Source organism: Protopterus annectens, chromosome 9.part0, assembly GCF_019279795.1.
Source record: "Protopterus annectens isolate FY-2018-M chromosome 9.part0, PAN1.0, whole genome shotgun sequence".
In the NCBI taxonomy this organism is placed as follows: domain Eukaryota; kingdom Metazoa; phylum Chordata; order Ceratodontiformes; family Protopteridae; genus Protopterus; species Protopterus annectens.
This window is the reverse complement of record NC_056743.1, coordinates 1,753,693,878-1,753,712,619: the sequence shown is the minus strand read 5'-3', so window position 1 is coordinate 1,753,712,619 and position 18,742 is coordinate 1,753,693,878. Positions and strand designations below refer to the sequence as shown.

The 18,742-nt window shown below is 42.6% G+C and overlaps 1 protein-coding gene across 8 annotated transcripts in view; it reads left to right on the top strand.

Annotated features, from left to right (window-relative positions):
- Positions 1–18,742, top strand: part of DOCK6 (dedicator of cytokinesis 6) — a 2,991,519-nt gene that overhangs the window by 646,286 nt on the left and 2,326,491 nt on the right. For all 8 annotated transcript variants that reach the window (XM_044084603.1, XM_044084600.1, XM_044084599.1 and 5 more), the window contains exon 3: positions 2,651–2,826. In XM_044084603.1, coding sequence (XP_043940538.1) covers positions 2,651–2,826 — 176 coding nt within the window. The remainder of the gene's footprint in view (positions 1–2,650; positions 2,827–18,742) is intronic.

The following is an 18,742-nucleotide window of genomic DNA, read 5'->3' as shown; positions in this document are numbered from 1 at the left end:
CAGTCATTTTGCCTTGGGTTAGCATCCTTCGAAGTATTACTTTTGCATTTGTTCTGAGAATTCAAATGCTTTTTAGACTGTTTGGAACTTATTTTTGTTAGTATGACTTAATGAGAGAAAATGGAATCTTATTGTGGCAGCAAACCTTTGAGACATTTTATTTCTTATGCCACCCCATCGTCCTTTATTATTGTTTTTTTTTTTGCTTAAAAGTATGTTTTGTTGAGCACCTTCTGTCACAATATGTATTAGTGGTGCCATATTGACTTGGATCAGAAATGAAATGAAGGGGACTGAGCACATGGCACAGAGGGATATGTAGCCTTGACTACAGCCCAGATGACCTGGGTTCATTACCAGCTTAACTGTACTGATGAAAGGGAGGCAGGTGGCTAAGCCTGCCACATAACATCACCTACCATTGTAGAATTAGCTGTGTGTGCTTGTACTCGTAGAGCTGTGCGAGTCCCACTGAATCAGATTAATGGGTGTTAAGGGCTCCCCTGATGAACAGATGGACCATTAGTCTCTCTGCTAGTCCATGGAAAACAGTCACGGAGCCATTGGGCAAGGCCCAAGGAGGAAAATAAGCAAGTTAAAACTGAAAATGCGTAATTTCTAATGGTAGTAATATATGCTTACTAAAGTAATTCACAAAAGTTACCAAAAAGTATCCCTTAGGTTAGTGTAACGTAAAACATTTGAAGCACTGACATTCAAAAGAGGAATGCAAGTCAAAACTTTAACATTAAGCTTTCATGCTTATTACCAAGTATGAAAAAAAACTAGGTAGGAATAATTAAAAGCTGTACCATAGAAATCTATTCTTGTGTTTCCAAAAAAATATATTATTTTTTGATGACTTTGTTTCAGGTTTATTTCAGGAAGCACACAATCAGGTCCCTAGACATCAGCCATTAGTTCTTCAGGATTCAGTAGTAAAGAGGAATGTAGAATATTACCGGTCATTTGTATCTTAATGGGCAGTGGAAACATAACTATACGTAGCACTAACTGAAAATAAAATTATTTTCATCCTGCCTCCATGAGAGAGATTCTGTTCAGGATCTTGTTGATTTTTCTGGCATGTTCTTGTAACATTTGTATGGAATGCGTCTACTCCTAGTTCTAGAAACAGAATATGGTTCCCAGTCTCCTCTAAGAAGTAGCATCTGTGTTATTGTACTGCAGTACAATACAGAGCTCAGATTATGGGGCTATTTAGTGTGAAGTATTCTGGGCATTTTAATGTATTCCATATAGATCTGTATGGATGTGAGATTTTTAAAACAGCTGAGCCAAGATGCAGTGAAGTTGAAAGGGCAGATGGACAACTATATAGAGGAAATCACTGACATTGTACAAGACAAATATGTTGAAATTGAAGTAACATGAAAAGGAGCACTCAGAAGTACTACAACCAGTCCATTTACAAGGAAATACAGACAGAACTTTGATAGCTGAGTCGCATGCGGGGCGGTAATCCTCATCCTCATCCTCTTTTTTTCTAAATGAAGCAGTATTGCATTATGAGCTGTCCCGAAAACAAGACAGGTGTCTAGTGTAAATATGCCTGTTAAATTCTCCATGTAAGGTAGAGCACTAAAAAAAAAAAAAAAAAAAAAAAATACATGTAATATGGACAGTTCAAAAGTAAGATATGATTCTTGAGATTGCAAGGGTGCATTGATGGAGTTGTTTTTTTTTTTTTTTGTTTTTTGTTTTTTTTGGTAAGTTCACTGAAGTTTTCACTTAGCTGTAAATAACCTATGGCACGCCTGGTATGTAGTGCTTAAGTAATGCATCCTGTAAATGTACAGTGCAGTATATCTTCTAAGGTTTAAAAAGTAAGTATGTTACATACTTGTGTATATATAGCTCTAAGACTAATAAACTGGCTGCATTGATTATCTTTTGGTATGTCGTTGTTTCTAGAGAAATTGGAATGTCAACTTAATAGAGGTCAGACTAAATCTCCTTTCCTTTTGGCATGACAGGTAGTTTGTGCTTCCTGTAAAATAAATCTCTTTTTGTTTTATACGTTCATAGGTAGGTACTAGGCTATCTGCCCGAAGGCATTTATAAGCCTAGCCAGAATGTGTTAGCTTTCACCACCCCCTTAGATTAGTTCCCTGTGCCTCTGTCCAGCAGAGCCACTGAAATGATCCCAATATCAAGAAGTTATCCAAGTATTTGCTAATGTGCATGTGTACTTTCACTGTTTGTTTACCATTGTTACTGATAATGCATGTTATGTCTTTCTGTCTTTAGTGAAGCATTGTAGAAACACTGAATCGTGTTTTGAATGCACTAGTTAATAGCTAAAGAAATTCACCATGTCTGTGACTCTGATCCCATGTGCAAATGATTCACCGAATAGGTATATTCACCTAATATACGTATTTCTGAATTTATACATAAAATAAGTAATCAAGCAAAAGGGTATTAGAACTGTACTCCTGGGTAAAGAATAACTTTGTGTATTTTCTAAGAAAATTACTTGCTGCTTCATTCTTCAGTCTTCCCATTGTCCACTATGAAAGATGTTGGTCATCTTTATAACCGTGTGATAGCCTGTCATTAGTGTCATTATCGTTAACTGTTGTGAATTGCGATTGTAGAAAATAATACTTAACATTTTCATTTGTAGGTGCCTCTTACAGATGTAGTAGACCCTGTGGAATTTGAAGAATACCTTATGAATCACCCACCGATCACAGAGTCTGGTCCCCTTAGGGACATTCTTGAATTTCCTGCAGATGACATTGAGGTCATCCATGAACCTAGAGAATGTCGAACCCTGGAGCAGGGCACACCTGATGAAGGGTAGGTTTGAATAGAATCTTTATTAAATGTGCACATTGTGTTTTTCCAGAAGCAGTGTGACCAACTCAGTCTCTTTCATAGTCTGTCTTGTTAACCCTTATTATTATTGACGCTGCAGTGACGTTTAGCAATTTTGAGTGATTAGACAAGATATTTCTCTGAAAGGACTGTACCTGAATTGCAACCACTATCAATTTGTAGGTGTTTTGCATATTTAGTAAAGAAACAGCTGATGTTCTTCATGTTTTACTGTTGCAGTCATCACCTGTGGGTTATCCCTGCTGTGGTAGCCCTCGGCCGGCCCAAATACCAGAGTCAATGTTTTTGTGTGCTGGCTGCTGTCACCTGTAGTCTGACGTTAGGTCATTAGTACTATAAAGCATGGCAGCCGACGTCATTACACCAGTCTTTCTTGCCGTGGAGCCCGTAGCAGAAGCAGTTCACAGGAGTGCCGGTCAGTCACTACCAAAAGTCATATTTCAGCAGAAAACGTCTAAAGCTAAGTACCCCATTGGAAACCCTTTATTCTTTCTCTAACCGATGTCCAAAAAAGTTAACCGTGGTCTCGCCTGTGGAAAGCAGACCCCACAGTGAGACTTTCATTCTTACTGCATCACTTGTTTAGGTCCAGACCACAACGTCCCTCGTTGCCAGTTCTGTGCCCTTTTTAATGCGAAAACCATTTGCCATGGAGCTTTTTTTTAGACAATTATTTTTGTATTCTGTTTTCAAATTCCAATATGGCATCAGTCAGCCAACAATCCACCAACATTCTGAAAAAACGTAAAGATAGAGACAGGCCACACAAGGCTAAGGCTTCCGACGACGCTACCGCTAAGTAAGTTGTCAGTTCTCCGGAATTCAGTGAGGTGCTTTCACAGCCCCTGACGCCCAACTCGCTTTCTACACAGGCCTCTGCCGAGACCCTTTCGGAGTCCGGTATGCCACAGAAATCCACTTTGTCTTTCAAGCCTTTGGCTGTCTCTCCCTCGGTTGGGTCCGGAGCCGCGACACAGGCACTGGGTTCCAAGAAGGCCGTTCGCACTACCAGTTCTTGACAGAAAATGACGTCTTCTCTTCAGACTACTGTTTCTCAGAGACTGACAGATTCTCTTAGGCCTCGAAGCCAGGCCACTCCTAGGAAATCTGCTTCTAGCCACCATCTTGCTACTGTTCCCCCAAGCTCAAATGCTTAAAATGGCGGAGGATCTCATCTCCCTTATCCGAGGTACTCAAGCCCCCACTCAAAGCAAAAGGGCTTCTTCTCCAGAAATTATGACAGACCAGGAGTCTGAGGAATCTGATTATTCTGCCTTTGGAGAGGAACAACAGCCCTTAACTGTTTATGAGGATTCAGATGCAGAGGAATCCATCTCCTCTGCCTCCCCTCCAGAGGACCTCTTCTTCGGGGAAACCCTTCACTCCCTCAGAGAACATTTTCAATGAGAATCTCAGGACTACCCACAATCAAAGAAACGCCTTAGAGAGTTTCTGGACCTGCCCCAGCACAGACCCCTGGCCATCCCACATAGTCTAGAAGTGGTGGATGATGTTTTCCTTGAATCCAGTTTAGCCCCTGATGCCCTGCCTCCTGTCCCAACTAAACCTGGCAGGTACTACAGAGTACCGGATTCTCATAAATACCTGTACAGGAACCCTGCTGCAGACCCTGAGGTCATTACACAGGGATCCAAAGGAGCTAAGACTAGTTCTGCCAAGAATCCTCTTCCAAGAATCCTCTTCCTTCTGACAGAGACTTCAGAGCTCTGGACAGATGGGGTAAGAAAGTATACACCTCTGCAACCTTAGCTATCAGAGCACTCAATTGTCAGTTCCATATGTTAAACTATCAATAACACACTTTGGAACAATTAAAACAGAAGATTGCTACCTCCCCTGATGGTACCAACTCAAAACAGCTGGCAGAATTACTACAATCTGCTTGTCAAGTGGCCAAGCATTCATTGCAATGTGGATATGATGCCCTAGAAGCCCTTGGCAGGGCAGCAGTGACAGCATCTCTTATTAGAAGACATGCATGGCTGAAGGAACAACCTCTCCCTGATCATGTCAAGTCTAAACTTATTGATGCACCCCTAGATAAGGAATGCCTGTTTGGGGAAAAAGCAGAAGAGGTGCTTAAAAAGATGGAAGACAAAGCAAAATCTATGCAAACAGTAAAAGATTTCTTTCAAGTTCAACTGCCCAGATTCAGCAGGAACTTCCCCTCTAAACACTAGGCCTTCCCTGCACCTAGCAGACAGGGCCAAAGCCCCACAGGGACAGGACATCCAGGCCACCATCTCAGAACCAGCAAAGAAGCAAACAATGGACCACTTTGCCTCTAAGGCAGGGGGTTCTAAGCCATGCTTCTGAGGTAAGCACTCACAGTGACTCTTCCTCCCCCCTCTTCCCTCCTTTCACTCATCTAAAACTAGGAGGAAGGCTCACCCTCTTCATGGACAATTGGGTCTCTATAAACAAGGACCAATGGGTATTAAAAGTAATTTCTCAGGGATACAGATTCTCAGTCAGTAAACTCACAATTCCAAGAGGGTACTCAGACCTCTCCCCAACCAGTGGGCAGAGGCATTAAAACGGGTAAAAACCCTAATATCCTAGGGGGCAGTAGAATCTGTCCCTCCGGATCAAACAGGAAAAGGTTTTTACGTCAGACTTTTCCTTGTTCCCAAAAAAGAGGGCACTTGGCACCCCATCCTGGATCTTTCCAAACTGAACACCTCCTTGGTGGTCCCCAGATTCCAAATGCTAGCCTTCCAGCAGCTCTTGCCTATGATCGCACAAAATGCCTGGCTGGTGACACTAGACCTAAAAGATGCCTACCTCCACATCCCCATCAGGGAATCGTGCAGAAAATTCCTGCGCTTCAGAGCAGGCAGTCAGCACTTTCAGGTTTTTTGCACTGCCCTTTGGCTTGTCTATTGCTCCCAGAATATTCACCAAATGCTTGGCCCCGGTTATAGAATTCTGCAGACAGAGAAATATACAGATTTACCCTTACCTGGATGACTGCCTCATTCAGGCGAATAGCAAAGAAAAGTTACTCCAGGATCTTGTCTTTGTCAAAAAACTCCTAACTTCCCTAGGGTTCACCATCAACGAGAACAAATCAAAGCAAAACCCCACCAGGAAAATTGTTTTCCTGGGTGCTGTGCTAGGCACAGCAACCGTAATGGCCTTCCTATCCCCAGAAAAGCACAGTTTCCTGCCTCCCTACTTCACCCAGCTGGCTTCCAGAAGTCCCCTCACTGCAAGGAAGCTCCTGCAAGCCCAGAGATACATGGCATCATGCATCCTTCTCATCCCTCTTGCCAGGCTGCACAGGAGAAAGATTTAGCGGTAGTTAAAGAACCTTTGGTGTCAGCACTCTCAGTCCCTAGACACCACTCTCCCACTGATCCCTTGCATAAGGGATGAATTTCTCTGGTGAGCAGAGGCCTGTGCCATGAACAAGGGTCTTCCCTTCATCCTCTGCCCTTCCAGCCAGACAATCACCACCGATGCCTCAGACATAGCTTGGGGCGCTCACCTAGGAGGCAGGTGTACCCAGGGCCTTTGTAATGCCCAGCAACTTCACTTGCACATCATACAGAAAGAAATGATGGCAGTGCAAAATGCTCTGACTTCCTTGCAACCACATCTCAGGCCAGGGGTACTCCTTATAAAAACAGACAACACCACAGTAATGTGGTGCATCAACAAGCAGGGGGGCACCCAATCTTACCCCCTGTGCAAGTTAGCCATGAGTCTGTGGCTTAGAGCTACCTCCATGGGCCTACACCTAATTGCCGAGTACTTACCAGGGATCAACAACACACTGGCAGATCACCTAAGCAGAAACTTACTGGACTGGACGAATGGCAGCTCCACAGAGAAATCTTTCTGCAAATCACCCAGGAGTGGGGGATCCCAGCGGAGGACCTCTTTGCCTTACACCTCAGCCTCCAGCTGCACAAGTTTTGCACTAGGGAGTTTCACCTCCTAGCATGGAAGGTGGATGCCTTGACCTTCCCCTGGCGCTCCCTCTTTGTGTATGCATACCCTCCTCTGCCTCTTCTTCTCAAGGTTCTGATCAAAATAAGAGAGGAGAGACCAAAAGTCATCCTCATCGCTCCAGATTGGCCCAGACAGCATTGGCACCCCTTACTACGCTGTCTGACCTTCTAGTCCCCGAAGCTGCTTCCCCTAAGGTCAGACTTCTTGACCTAGGAGAGGGAGAAGGTACTGCACCCAGACCTACAGACTCTAAAACTTTCAGCATGGCTCATACACTAAAAACTAACAAGAAGTCACTGTTAAGCAAACCGGTCCTGGACATCATCACAGAGGCCAGAAGGCCCAGCACAAGAAAATCTTATGCAGGAAAATGGAAAAGATTCTGCTCCTGAAAACAATCAAAAGGGGGCAGTACCTCCCAATCCTGGATTACTTAGCAGAGTTGCTCTTTAGTGGCCTCTCGATGTTCATCGTGTGACACTGCTGCAGTCATTACACTTGGGTTATCCTGCCATCAGGCGGTTCCCCAGCCGGCCCGAGTTCCAAAGTCTTGGTCCGGTGTCGGTTGCTGTCGCCTCCTCCTTGACGTCAGTGCGACAGGGGTATATAAGATGTAGCCAACGCCATTTTCTTCAGTCTTTCTTGCCACGCGGTGACAGAAGCAGAAGCAGTTCGCAAGTGCTGGTTGGCAGACTCTTGAGATTTTCATTCCGAATCCAGAACCAAAGTCTTCTACAAAGCTAAGTACCCCATTGGGGAAACTTTTTCTTGCCTCAGACCGATGTCAGTAAAAGTTAATAACTGTATTTCTTGTGCGAAGCAAATACCTCATAAGGATTTCCATTCCTATTGTATTCCATGCCTAGGCCCAGACCACGACGTCACTGGTTGTCGGTTTTGTGCTAGGTTTAACGAGCGCACTATTAAACATCGGTTTGATTTTGCCCGACATTATTTTGGCAGAAAATTCAATTACACCATGCCATCGGAACTTCCGACGACCGGAACACATAAAAAGCGCAAAGACAAGGACAGGCATCCGAGGCCCAAAACTGACGACGAGGCCTCTTCTAGGCCGGTTGCCAGTTCTCCGGTTTTCAGCGAGGCGCCTACGCAGCCCCTGACGACCGCTACCACAGACCGCCTCCGACTCCCACGTGGAGCTGGCTGGGCCTTCGGACGCTCTAGGTTTTCAGCCTAACGAAACTAACCCTTCAGAGGGAACCAAAGTAGCTGAGCAATCCACTGCCTCAGAGGGTGTTTTCAGACCTACCCAGTTAACCATTAAACCCTCTGCTAAGTCTAAGGCCCCCTTAAAAACAAAGAAACAGATGCAGCATTCTCCAGGACAGGCTTCCATGCCTAAGAAACAAATGCTCAAAATGGCTGAAGACCTAATCACCCTGATCAGGGGGTCCCATCCCCCTCCTGATAAAAGGTCCAGACAGGATGCAGACTACGAATCTTCCGACCAGGTGTCCATTTCTTCAGATTCATCCTCAGACTTAGGATATTCCTTACCCCCTTATGAGGATTCTGATGCTGAGGAATCAATTCCATCAGCCTCTCCGCCTGAGGACTATTCCTTTGGGGAGACCTTACATTCCATGAGGGAGCATTTCCACTGGGAAGGCCAGGATTACTCAGAATCCAAGAAAAGGCTCAGAGACTTCCTTTTGTTGCCTCAACACAGACCCCTTGCTATTCCGCCAGTGTTAGATATTGTGGATGATGTGTACACTGAATCCAGCTTAAACACTGACTCCTTACCTCCAGCCCCAGTTAAACCTGATAGATATTACAGAGTCCCTGACTCTCACAAATTTCTGTATAAAAGCCCTGTTGCTGACCCTGAAACTATTTATCAGGGACCCAAAGGGATTAAGGGCTCATCAGCAAAAAAAACCCAGTTCCCTCTGACAGAGATTCCAGAGCATTAGACAGATGGAGAAAGAAAGTTTATACGTCTGCAACTTTAGCAATGAGAGCCTCAAATTGCCATTTTCACATGCTAAAATATCAGCAATTTTTGATGTCTCAGTTGAAACAAAAGATGCTTCCAGATTCAGATTCTCCTAATTTTAAAGAAATGCAGGATTTATTGCATGCAGCTGAACAAGTGGGAAAACATACTTTGCAATGTGGGTTTGATTCCTTAGAGGCCTCCTGTGGAGCAGCAGTTACAGGCTCTGTCATTAGAAGACATGCTTGGTTAAAAGAACATACGTTACCAGATCATGTTAAGGCAAAATTATTGGATGCACCTTTGCAGCGGGATGTGTTGTTTGGAGTTAAGGCAGAGGAGGTATTAAAGAAGGTGGAGGATAAGGCAAAATCTATGCAAACGGTGAAGGATTTCTTACAGGTTCATCCTCCTCGTTTTAGCAGAAATTGGCCAACAAAGAATTGGTCCTTTCCAGTCACAGACAGACCTCAAAGGGCAGATACAGACGTCCAAGAGGTAGATGTCAAGCACAAGGTCCTTACAGGCCTCGACAATGGGGTACACCAGGCCAGAAAGAAGGGGAAGACAGGCCACAACCTTATAAAAAGCAGCCTCAATGACTTCCCACTACAGCTGCCAAACAGCTCTCTCTTGGCAGCCCCCTTAGGAGGAAAACTGGCGCTTTTCTATCACAATTGGCATTGCATCATCAAAGACAAATGGGTTCTCAACATTGTATCTCAAGGTTACAGGTTCCACTTTCACACTCTGCCAAGGTTAAAAGGAATGCCAAATCTGCCACCAAATCAGTGGGCAGAGGCTCAAAAACAAATTACAGCACTCATGGACATGAGAGCTATTCAAAAGGTACCACCACAGGAGCAAGGACAAGGATTTTACTCAAGACTCTTTCTGGTTCCCAGAAAGGACAAAGCCTGGAGACCCATTCTGGATCTTTCTTCTCTAAAAAAACTTACCTGGATGTTCTGAAATTCAAAATGTTGACACTACAGCAGCTTCTTCCCATGCTGGGCAAGAAAGCTTGGCTCGTGACTTTGGACCTCAAGGAGGCATACCTGCATGTCCCTATCAGACAAAACTGCAGAAGATACCTCTGATTACTAGCTGGTTCAATGTACTATCAATTCTCTGAACTGCCCTGTGGTTTATCTACTGCGCCCAGGGTCTTCACAAAGTGCCTGACACCAGTAATTGCATTTTTCAGGCAAAAAGGAATTCAAATTTATCCATACCTGGATGACTGCCTGATTCAAGCAGAGAGCAAGGGCATTCTTCTAAAGCATCTGGCGTTCGTAAAAAAGATTTTAAGTTGCCTGGGGTACACAGTAAACGAAAAGAAATCAAAACTAGTGCCCTCACAACAGATAATATTCCTGGGTGCCAGCTTGAACACAACAGCCCAGATGGCTTATCTCATGCCAGACAAGCAAGGACAACTGGCTCAGTACTTTCAATTGATTGCAACAAAAACCCAACTCCCTGCAAGAAAAATTCTACAGGCCTTGGGCTACATGGCATCTTGCATACTACTAATTCCATATGCCAGACTGCATATGAGGAAACTACAGTGGTACCTAAAGAGTGCATGGTCTCAACACTGTCAAAGTTTGGAAACAGTCATACCACTTATTCCTTGCCTTCAACAGGAGTTTCGATGGTGGGCTCAAGCTTGTCACCTCAACAAGGGACAGCCTTTTACTCAACCCACAGCCAGGCAAACACTGACAACAGATGCATCGAATTACGCCTGGGGAGCACACATGGCAGGAAAATGTATTCGGGGCGAGTGGCCCACAGAGCAAAGGCATCTTCACATCAATCAAAAAGAGATGCTAGCTGTACAAAATGCACTTATAGCTTTCAAGGACCTGCTGCATCCGGGACATCTACTACTAAAGACAGACAACACCACAGTTATGTGGTACATAAACAAGCAAGGGGGCACACACTCCTACCCCCTCTGCAGACAAGCCATGACCTTGTGGAACACAGCTCTAGACTACCAAGTTCATCTGCAAGCACAATTCCTGCCAGGAGAGAAAAACACAGTGGCAGACGACCTAAGCAGAAACATCATGGATCCACACGAATGGGAATTGAATCCACAAATATTCAGAATGATAACACAAAAATGGTGGAGCCCGGACATAGATCTGTTTGCATCCCCAATGAACTGCCAGCTACAGAAATTCTGCACAAGGAATTACCATCCACAAGCATGGAAAGTGGATGCCCTCTCATTCAGCTGGAAAAACCTGCAAGTACACGCTTTCCCTCCTTTACCTCTCCTTCCAAAGGTACTAATAAAAGCCAGGCAAGAAGAGCCAAAGATGATCCTGATTGCACCAGACTGGCCACGCCAACACTGGTACCCAATCTTAAAGAACTTAGCACAAGAACCACCCTGGATTTTGCCTCAAATCCCACATTTGCTGACACAGCACAACAATCAGATACTTCACAGCCAGCTAAAGACCTTAAACCTAGCTACATGGAAAATTCCTTAGTCAAGCAAGCAGCGCCTCTCTCCAAAGCTGTTATGGATGTCATTCTGGAGGTCAGAAGGCCTAGCACCAGGAAAGCCTACTCAGATAAATGGAAGAGATTCTGTGCCTGGAACCAGGCGCACAGCCTTGACCCTCTTGTCCCAAACATTCCTCCGATACTTCAATATTTAACTGAGATGCTGGACGAGGGCCTCTCCTCATCCATCAAGATCCACGCTTCAGCCATTTCTGCTCATTACAACACGTATCCACCAATTTTTTCTAACCCTTTGCTCAAACAGTACCTCAGAGGGGTTTAAAACATAAGACCGCCCCTTAGAGCACCTACCCCAACTTGGGACCTCAACTTTGTTTTGGAAAAATTAACTCTACCGCCTTTTGAGCCAGCTAACACAGCAGAATTAAAATACATCTCTTGGAAAACTGCTCTGCTACTGGCAATAACACCAACATGAAGAGTTTCAGAATTACAGGCACTAATGGCAGTGGAACCTTTCCTCATTTTCCACCAAGACAGGGTGTCTTTAAGAACTAACCCTACTTTTATGCCAAAGGTGGTATCAAGTGTGGCTCTAAACCAAACTATTCACTTGCCAACTTTCTGTACAAAACCACAGAACAAAGGGGAGAGACTACTACATTCTTTGGACATTCACAGGCAGTTACGCTTCTACTTGGACAAAACCAAAGCTTTCAGAAAATCTGAGCAATTATTGGTAGCATATGCTGCAGGAGCACAGGGAAAAGCCATTTCAAAACAAACTATCTCAAAATGGATAGGACATTGTATACGTTTCTGCTATACTCACCATGGAAAACCTGTACCTAGAAGCATTAGATCTCACTCCACCAGGGCAACAGCCACTTCATCTGCCTACCTCAGAGGAGTACTTACCAAGGATATTTTGGAAGCAGCAACATGGAGTTCTGTGCATACCTTCATCAAGCATTACCATTTGCCTTTATACTCCAAATCCAGAGCTGGCGTCGCCACTGCTGTGCTGCAGGGCCTTATAGCCACCCCTAATGCCTTATAGAACCAGCCTCCCTACCTCAGCTTTGGGATTCCACCCAAGTGTAATGACTGCAGCAGTGTAACACGATGAACATAGTACAGTTTTGTACCTACCATAAATGTAGATGTTCAAGTGTAAACACTGCTGCAGTCCAGGTTACCCTCCCTCCTTCCCCTCTTACTTGCTGGTACGTACCTATGCCTTCTACCCTTTACTACCTATGGGGAGTATTTGCTGGTAACTGAAAGTTGTTGTTTGCTTTTCTTATGTATGTTTTATTAGCAATTTGAATTGCCTACCTATTTGGGGGCACCTGACATCTGGGGCAAGAAAAACTGAAGAAAATGACGTCGGCTGCATCTTATATACCCCTGTCGCACTGATGTCAGGGAGGAGGCGACAGCAACCGACGCCGGACCAAGAGTTTGGAACTCAGGCCGGCTGGGGAACCACCTGACGGCAGGATAACCCAAGTATAATGACTGCAGCAGTGTTTACACTCGAACATCTACATTTATGGTAGGTACAAAACTGTACTTTCTCCTCTATTAAAATCCATGCCTCTTCCATCTCTGCCCATTATGATTCAGGCCCACCCCTTTTCTCTCATCCTTTGGTTAAGCAATTCCTCAGAGGGGCTTCTAATATCGGGCTTCCCAGAAGACCTCCTCCTCCACCCTGGGACCTGAATTATGTGTTCGAGAAACTAACCTTACTTCCTTGAAATATCTCTCCTAGACGACTGCCTTCCTACTAGCTATCACCTCACCGAGAAGGGTCTCAGATCTTCAAGCTCTCATGGCTGTCGAGCCCTTCATAATTTTTCATGCAGACAGAACCTCCCTGTGGACTAATCCCTCCTTTGTGCCCAAGGTGGTATCTGATGCGACCCTTAACCAGGCCATACACATTCTCATCTTCTTTTCCAACCCTCAATACAAGGAGGAAAGAATTCTACACTCACTAGACATGCACAGACAACTCAGATACTATATGGATCGCACTAAGCCATTCAGAAAAACTGACCAGCTTCTTGTAAGCTTTACCCCAGGGGCAGAGGGGGAAGTCCATCTCCAAACAAATCATTTTCAAATGGATTTCACACTGTATCCATTTTTGCTACAGACTACATGGGAAACCCATCCCTAGGTCAGTCCATACCCAGTCCACTAGGGCAACGTCCACTTCCACTGCCTTCTTCAGAGGAGTTCCTACCAGGGCCATATTGGATGCAGCCATCAGGACCTCTGTCCATAACTTTACAAAGCATTACCACCTACCTCTCTTTTCGAAGTCTAAGGCAGGGTTTGTCTCTGCAATTCTGCAGGGCCTCCTGACTCATACCTAGGACTCTATCCTTCCTTCCACCCTCTACCTCAGCTTTGGGAATCCTGCCACAGGTGATGACTGCAACAGTGAAACATGAAGAACGTAGTACAGTTGTGTACACTTACCATAAATGTAGATGTTCAAGTGTATTCACTGTTGCAGTCTTGGTTTCCTTCCCTCCATTCCCCTTTTCACATCTTCCCCTAGGGGACACATGCTTCCCAGGGTGGCTGTTAGCCACCAGGACCACGTCTATTTTCCCTTGTGCTTCTGACAGGTTAGGGCAAGAAAAACTGATGTAATGATGTTGGCTGCCTTGCTTTATAGTACTGACAACCTGATGTCAGACAACAGGCGACAGCAGCTGGCACACAAAAACATTGACTATGGTATTCGGGCTGACCGAGGGCTACCACAGCAGGGATACACCCACAGGTAATGACTGCAGCTGAGAATACACTCGAACATCTGTATTTATGGTAAGTGTACATAACTGTACTTATTAGAGTTCTCAGAAAATAAATATTTTACTCACTACTTGGTCGTTTTGATTAAAAAGATTAACTTTTTTTTTTGTAAAGCGGCCTTGAGCCTTGGATGAACATTCTGCATCATAATTTTTGTGGATTCTGTTACAAAGTTTCAAAAATTGAATCTGTATTATTTTTTTTTTCCAATTTACACTTTGTTGACTGGGTTAGTCCTATTATGTCGATTAGGGGAAATTTGGCAAGGGCACTGGGGAACTTCCCCTACTATTTGGAACTGCTAGATGGTGATGAAGGGGTCTTACAGCAGCAAGGAAGATGGCTAAGGGAAACAGCATCAAAGAGGAGGAGAGGAAAGCTTTGAAAAGTTTGGAGGTGGAAAGTGAGAATTTGGAGAAGAAATTGTTCAGCATGGAGCTTCAGAATGTAAGTAAAGACTCCTATGTGTTTGGATGTCACACTGTTAAAACGAGCAGCATTTAGCTGTCTCCATGAGAAAGGAAGTGAGTGAGTCTGTCGATGTGATGCCAATAAAATAATTGGAATCAGGGCTTAGAGATGATGATCTGTTAAAAATAATTGAGCAGGATGATCCAGGTGGCAGTTCTGCTTTCATGGGTGAGATAGCAGAAAACTTTTTTCGAAGTGCTGAGGAGGATAATGGGGGAAATGAAACCAGGTGATGTGGTGACAAATGATGCAGCAGTGACGGAAAGTAAACGAGGAAAGCAGCAGCAAAATGAGAAGGGGTCTGGTTTTATGGCAGCAGCCAATGCAGTAACTAAAACCTGTGCATCGGCGACAGTCGGCAAAATAGGAGAGCAGCAACAAACTGTAAAGAAGAGAAGACCAGTTGTGAGAAGAACAAAAATATGACACAGTAACACATATTATATATAAGACAATTTGGTAATTGTTTTAGGTTTTAAAGCTCAAGAAAATTTGTCTTTGTACATATTGGGACAAACTTTTTGTGACTTAACATTTGAAACTGTTGATAAAATTTCTGGAACTGTGTAACAAAATTATGACATTTATCTGTGAAACAATTATTTGTGTTCTGGTAATAACTTAGAACTGATGAACCAGAAGATCATAAAAAAAAAAAAACGTGTCTGTGTGAAACTGTTGATAATGTTGCTAAAGTTAGAAATGAGCGAAACATATGGTGGGTGGAGGGGACATTAAGATATGCTAGTTGTACTAAATCTTTTCTTTTGTGGGGACTTTTCTCATTTAATCACTGAGTGTGACAAGGTACAGTGTAACCAATATGAGGGAAAAGGATATACAGTAAGAAGGCATGTGCCTGAATGTAGGTTGTGTTAAAAAAGGGACACTTTTGGATGGATTTTCAAGAACAAACAGTAAATGGAAAAGGAAGAAAAACTCTACATCAGGAAGGACAACAAGCTGGGGGTGAAATAGGTGAAGAAAAATCTGTAGAGAAAAGTGAGGTGAGACACTGCATATAGGAAGAGACATCAAGGGGAAGGGGCTGATACTAATATTTTTTGAAGTTTTAGCTAGTGAAGTACCTGATTTTGAGGATCAAGCATCATTTGTATGTTAACCCAGGAAAAATATTCAATTGAGGAAAGAGTAAAAATAAGAAAACAAAAATTTTAAAATATTTTCCCTCAACTTAAAAGAAGGAAAAGCAACAACTTTGGCAAACTTTCAGTAAATGCGAACAGTATCACTAACCCTAAGAAGGATTATGGATACTGGGAATGGTATGCTAAATGTGATATGGATATTCTGTTGGAGGATATAAGATTCCTATTCCTGACAATTGAAGAAAGAATGTAAACAGAAAAATTGTGGGGTGGAAATGTAATATGAAACTTAGGAAGTGAATGTTGTTCTGGAGTGGCTATGTTGTGTTAAAAAACAGTGAAAATACTAGATGCAAAATTGGTAAAGATAGAAAGTATAGTGTTGTGGATGTCGGGTGGAGAGACCATGTTTATAGAATTATAGCATTATATGCATATATGACTAGCAAGGAATGAGAGAATCTGCTCATTAAATATTAGATTGTGGTAGTTAACTTGAAAATTATCATTTGCAGAAGTCTTTAATTGTGATTTTAAGGGGTAAATGGAAAAAGAAAGGGAAAGATGTAAAAAAACACAGGAAGTGATAAAGTATGGTAAGTTAAGTATGTGGAGCAAAAGTCAGTGGATTTGTAGAAGGGTATACGTGTATCTAAAACGGAGTATTTAATGTTATCTGTAGGTTTCTGGGTAGCAGATGGTGATACAGTTATGGCTGTTTTTTCATACCATGTAGCAATATGGATGGAGGTGAGTATATTAAAATAGAAAATGAAATAAAAAGAATAAAGGAGAGGTTTTGAGATGAAATTCGAGAGTGGGAAGTATTACAGTTATGGCAGGATTGTATAACAATGAAGGACTGCTATAAAAACTGGTCTGAATGGTGGATTGAATTTAAAAAGAAGTATAAAAAGTGTTTTTTCAATGGCAGGATGATATAAGAAAGGAAGAGAAGGTGACGTGTGTGGAAATATACTGGAGAATTTAGAGAATAATACAAGGGAGTGTTATGATAGGGAAAAGAAGTATATAAAAGAAATTGTGAGAAAAAAGTAAGGCTTTACTGTTTAGGCAGAAATATTATTTACAAGGGAGAAAGGAGGAGGTATCTGCATATTTGGGTAAATAGTAAAGGGAGTATATTAGTATATTGAGGAAATGAAAAATGTAAAGAGGCAAAATGAACACAAGCACAAAAAGTATTGTAGTACAACATGTGGAAAATAAGTTGTTTTTCTTTCAGCTTTTCCCTGTTAGGGGTCGCCACAGCAGAGCTCCTGTCCGCTGATGATTGGCAGTTGATTTTTACGGTGCCAATGTGCCAGCCCGATGCCCAACCTTCAACGAAGGCACGCCCATTCATGCATGTCTTTCGAACGCGAGGAGGACATGCATACTCCACACAGAAGGCACTCCAGCCGAGAATCGAATGGGAGAACTTCTTGCTGTGAGGCGACAACGCTACCGCTGCACCACCGTGGCTTAACATAGAATGGAAAGTTAAAGAAATTCCAGAATGAGTTAAGAAATTTTTTGAAAGAAATAATTACATTTAGTGACCTGGATGAAGTACTGAAATGTTGATTCAGTATCAGGCCCAGATGATGTAGGGTGTGGAATTTGCAAGACATTAGGGGAGTGGCAAAGAGTGTTTTGTAAATGTACTAAATGAATGGTTGAAAGAAGGGTTTGTTTATGAAGAGTTATGTAGTGAGGTATTAAAGTTTATATGAAAGAAAGATGAGAAGAATGAAATAAAAATTGGAGACCCATCACACTAAATAACAAATGTGATAAAATGTTTATAAGAATAATAGAGAGGAGAATGGAAGAAAGCATGATGAGTATAATGGAAGAAAGTATATATGGTATAAAAGGGAAGGGATGGCAGAATTGTTACTGGATGTGAGAGAAATTGTGGATGATATTATAAGGAAAAGGGAGCATGGGAAACTCATGTTAGGTGATAGCGAGACATTTGATAAAATAGGTCCTGATGCTTTGTGGTATGTTGTGGAGAAGTATGTAATGGAAGTAGGAAAGGGTGTATATTAAAATGATAGACTGAGAGTGTTAGTGAATGGGTGGCTGAGTAAAGAAATGTGCATGAAGTATGGTATAGGTCAAAAATGTCCCATAAGTGGAATATTGTTTACACTGGTAATGAATGCAATAGTGAGTGAAATTCAGCTTATAAAATGAAAGATACTAGATATAGGATGTGAAAAGGAGGTAGTGATTCCAGCAGTTTTGACATACACTAGTGATATAGTTGCAGTGACCAAGAACAAAATTTGAATGAGCGAAGTGTTGGTTTGTCCGAATGGATATTTGAAGGAAACGAGAATGACCTTGAATAAAGATAAATTAATTGTTTTTAAATGAAAATTAACTTTGGCACATATATTGCAAAAAAATGTAATATGGGTGTGGAAGAAGAAGTGGTGGTTAATTATAGGAGAATAACAATGAAGATATTATAAGAAAAGTGATAAATAGTAAAAAAAAAAAAAAAATAGAAATGTTTGTATATGTGCCTATAAATTTGTATATTTTGTTGTAAATTTTTTTTTATGTTGTGTAAAATAAGATCCTACTCTTTTCAGTAGGTACAGTGGGATATTTTACATCCCTCTGAGCTACCACCAGCTTTGGCAGATAGGCCTTGGTTTAATGTCTCATCCGAAGGAAGGCACACTGAGGAAAGCAGCATCCCCTGGACGCTTCACTGCAGAGTCAGTACTGCATCTTTCCAGTAAACTGCATAGACTTCATTTGGATAGTTTGTTCAGCAGAATCCACCTGATGAGTCCAGCATGTCTACCTGTAATCTCTTTTTTAGAGTTTTCATTGTTTTTTTCCACGCAAATGTCTAGTTCAGTCTTGCTTTCTTCATTTCTTCAGCAGTGACCAGTGTTACCTTGTGTAAGTTTTCAGCTAGGTTTAGAGTATGGCCTGAAACTGGAAATAATATTCAAATTGTAAACCACAAAGAGATTTTCTAGTACAAGAAAGGAGATCCTGGTTTACA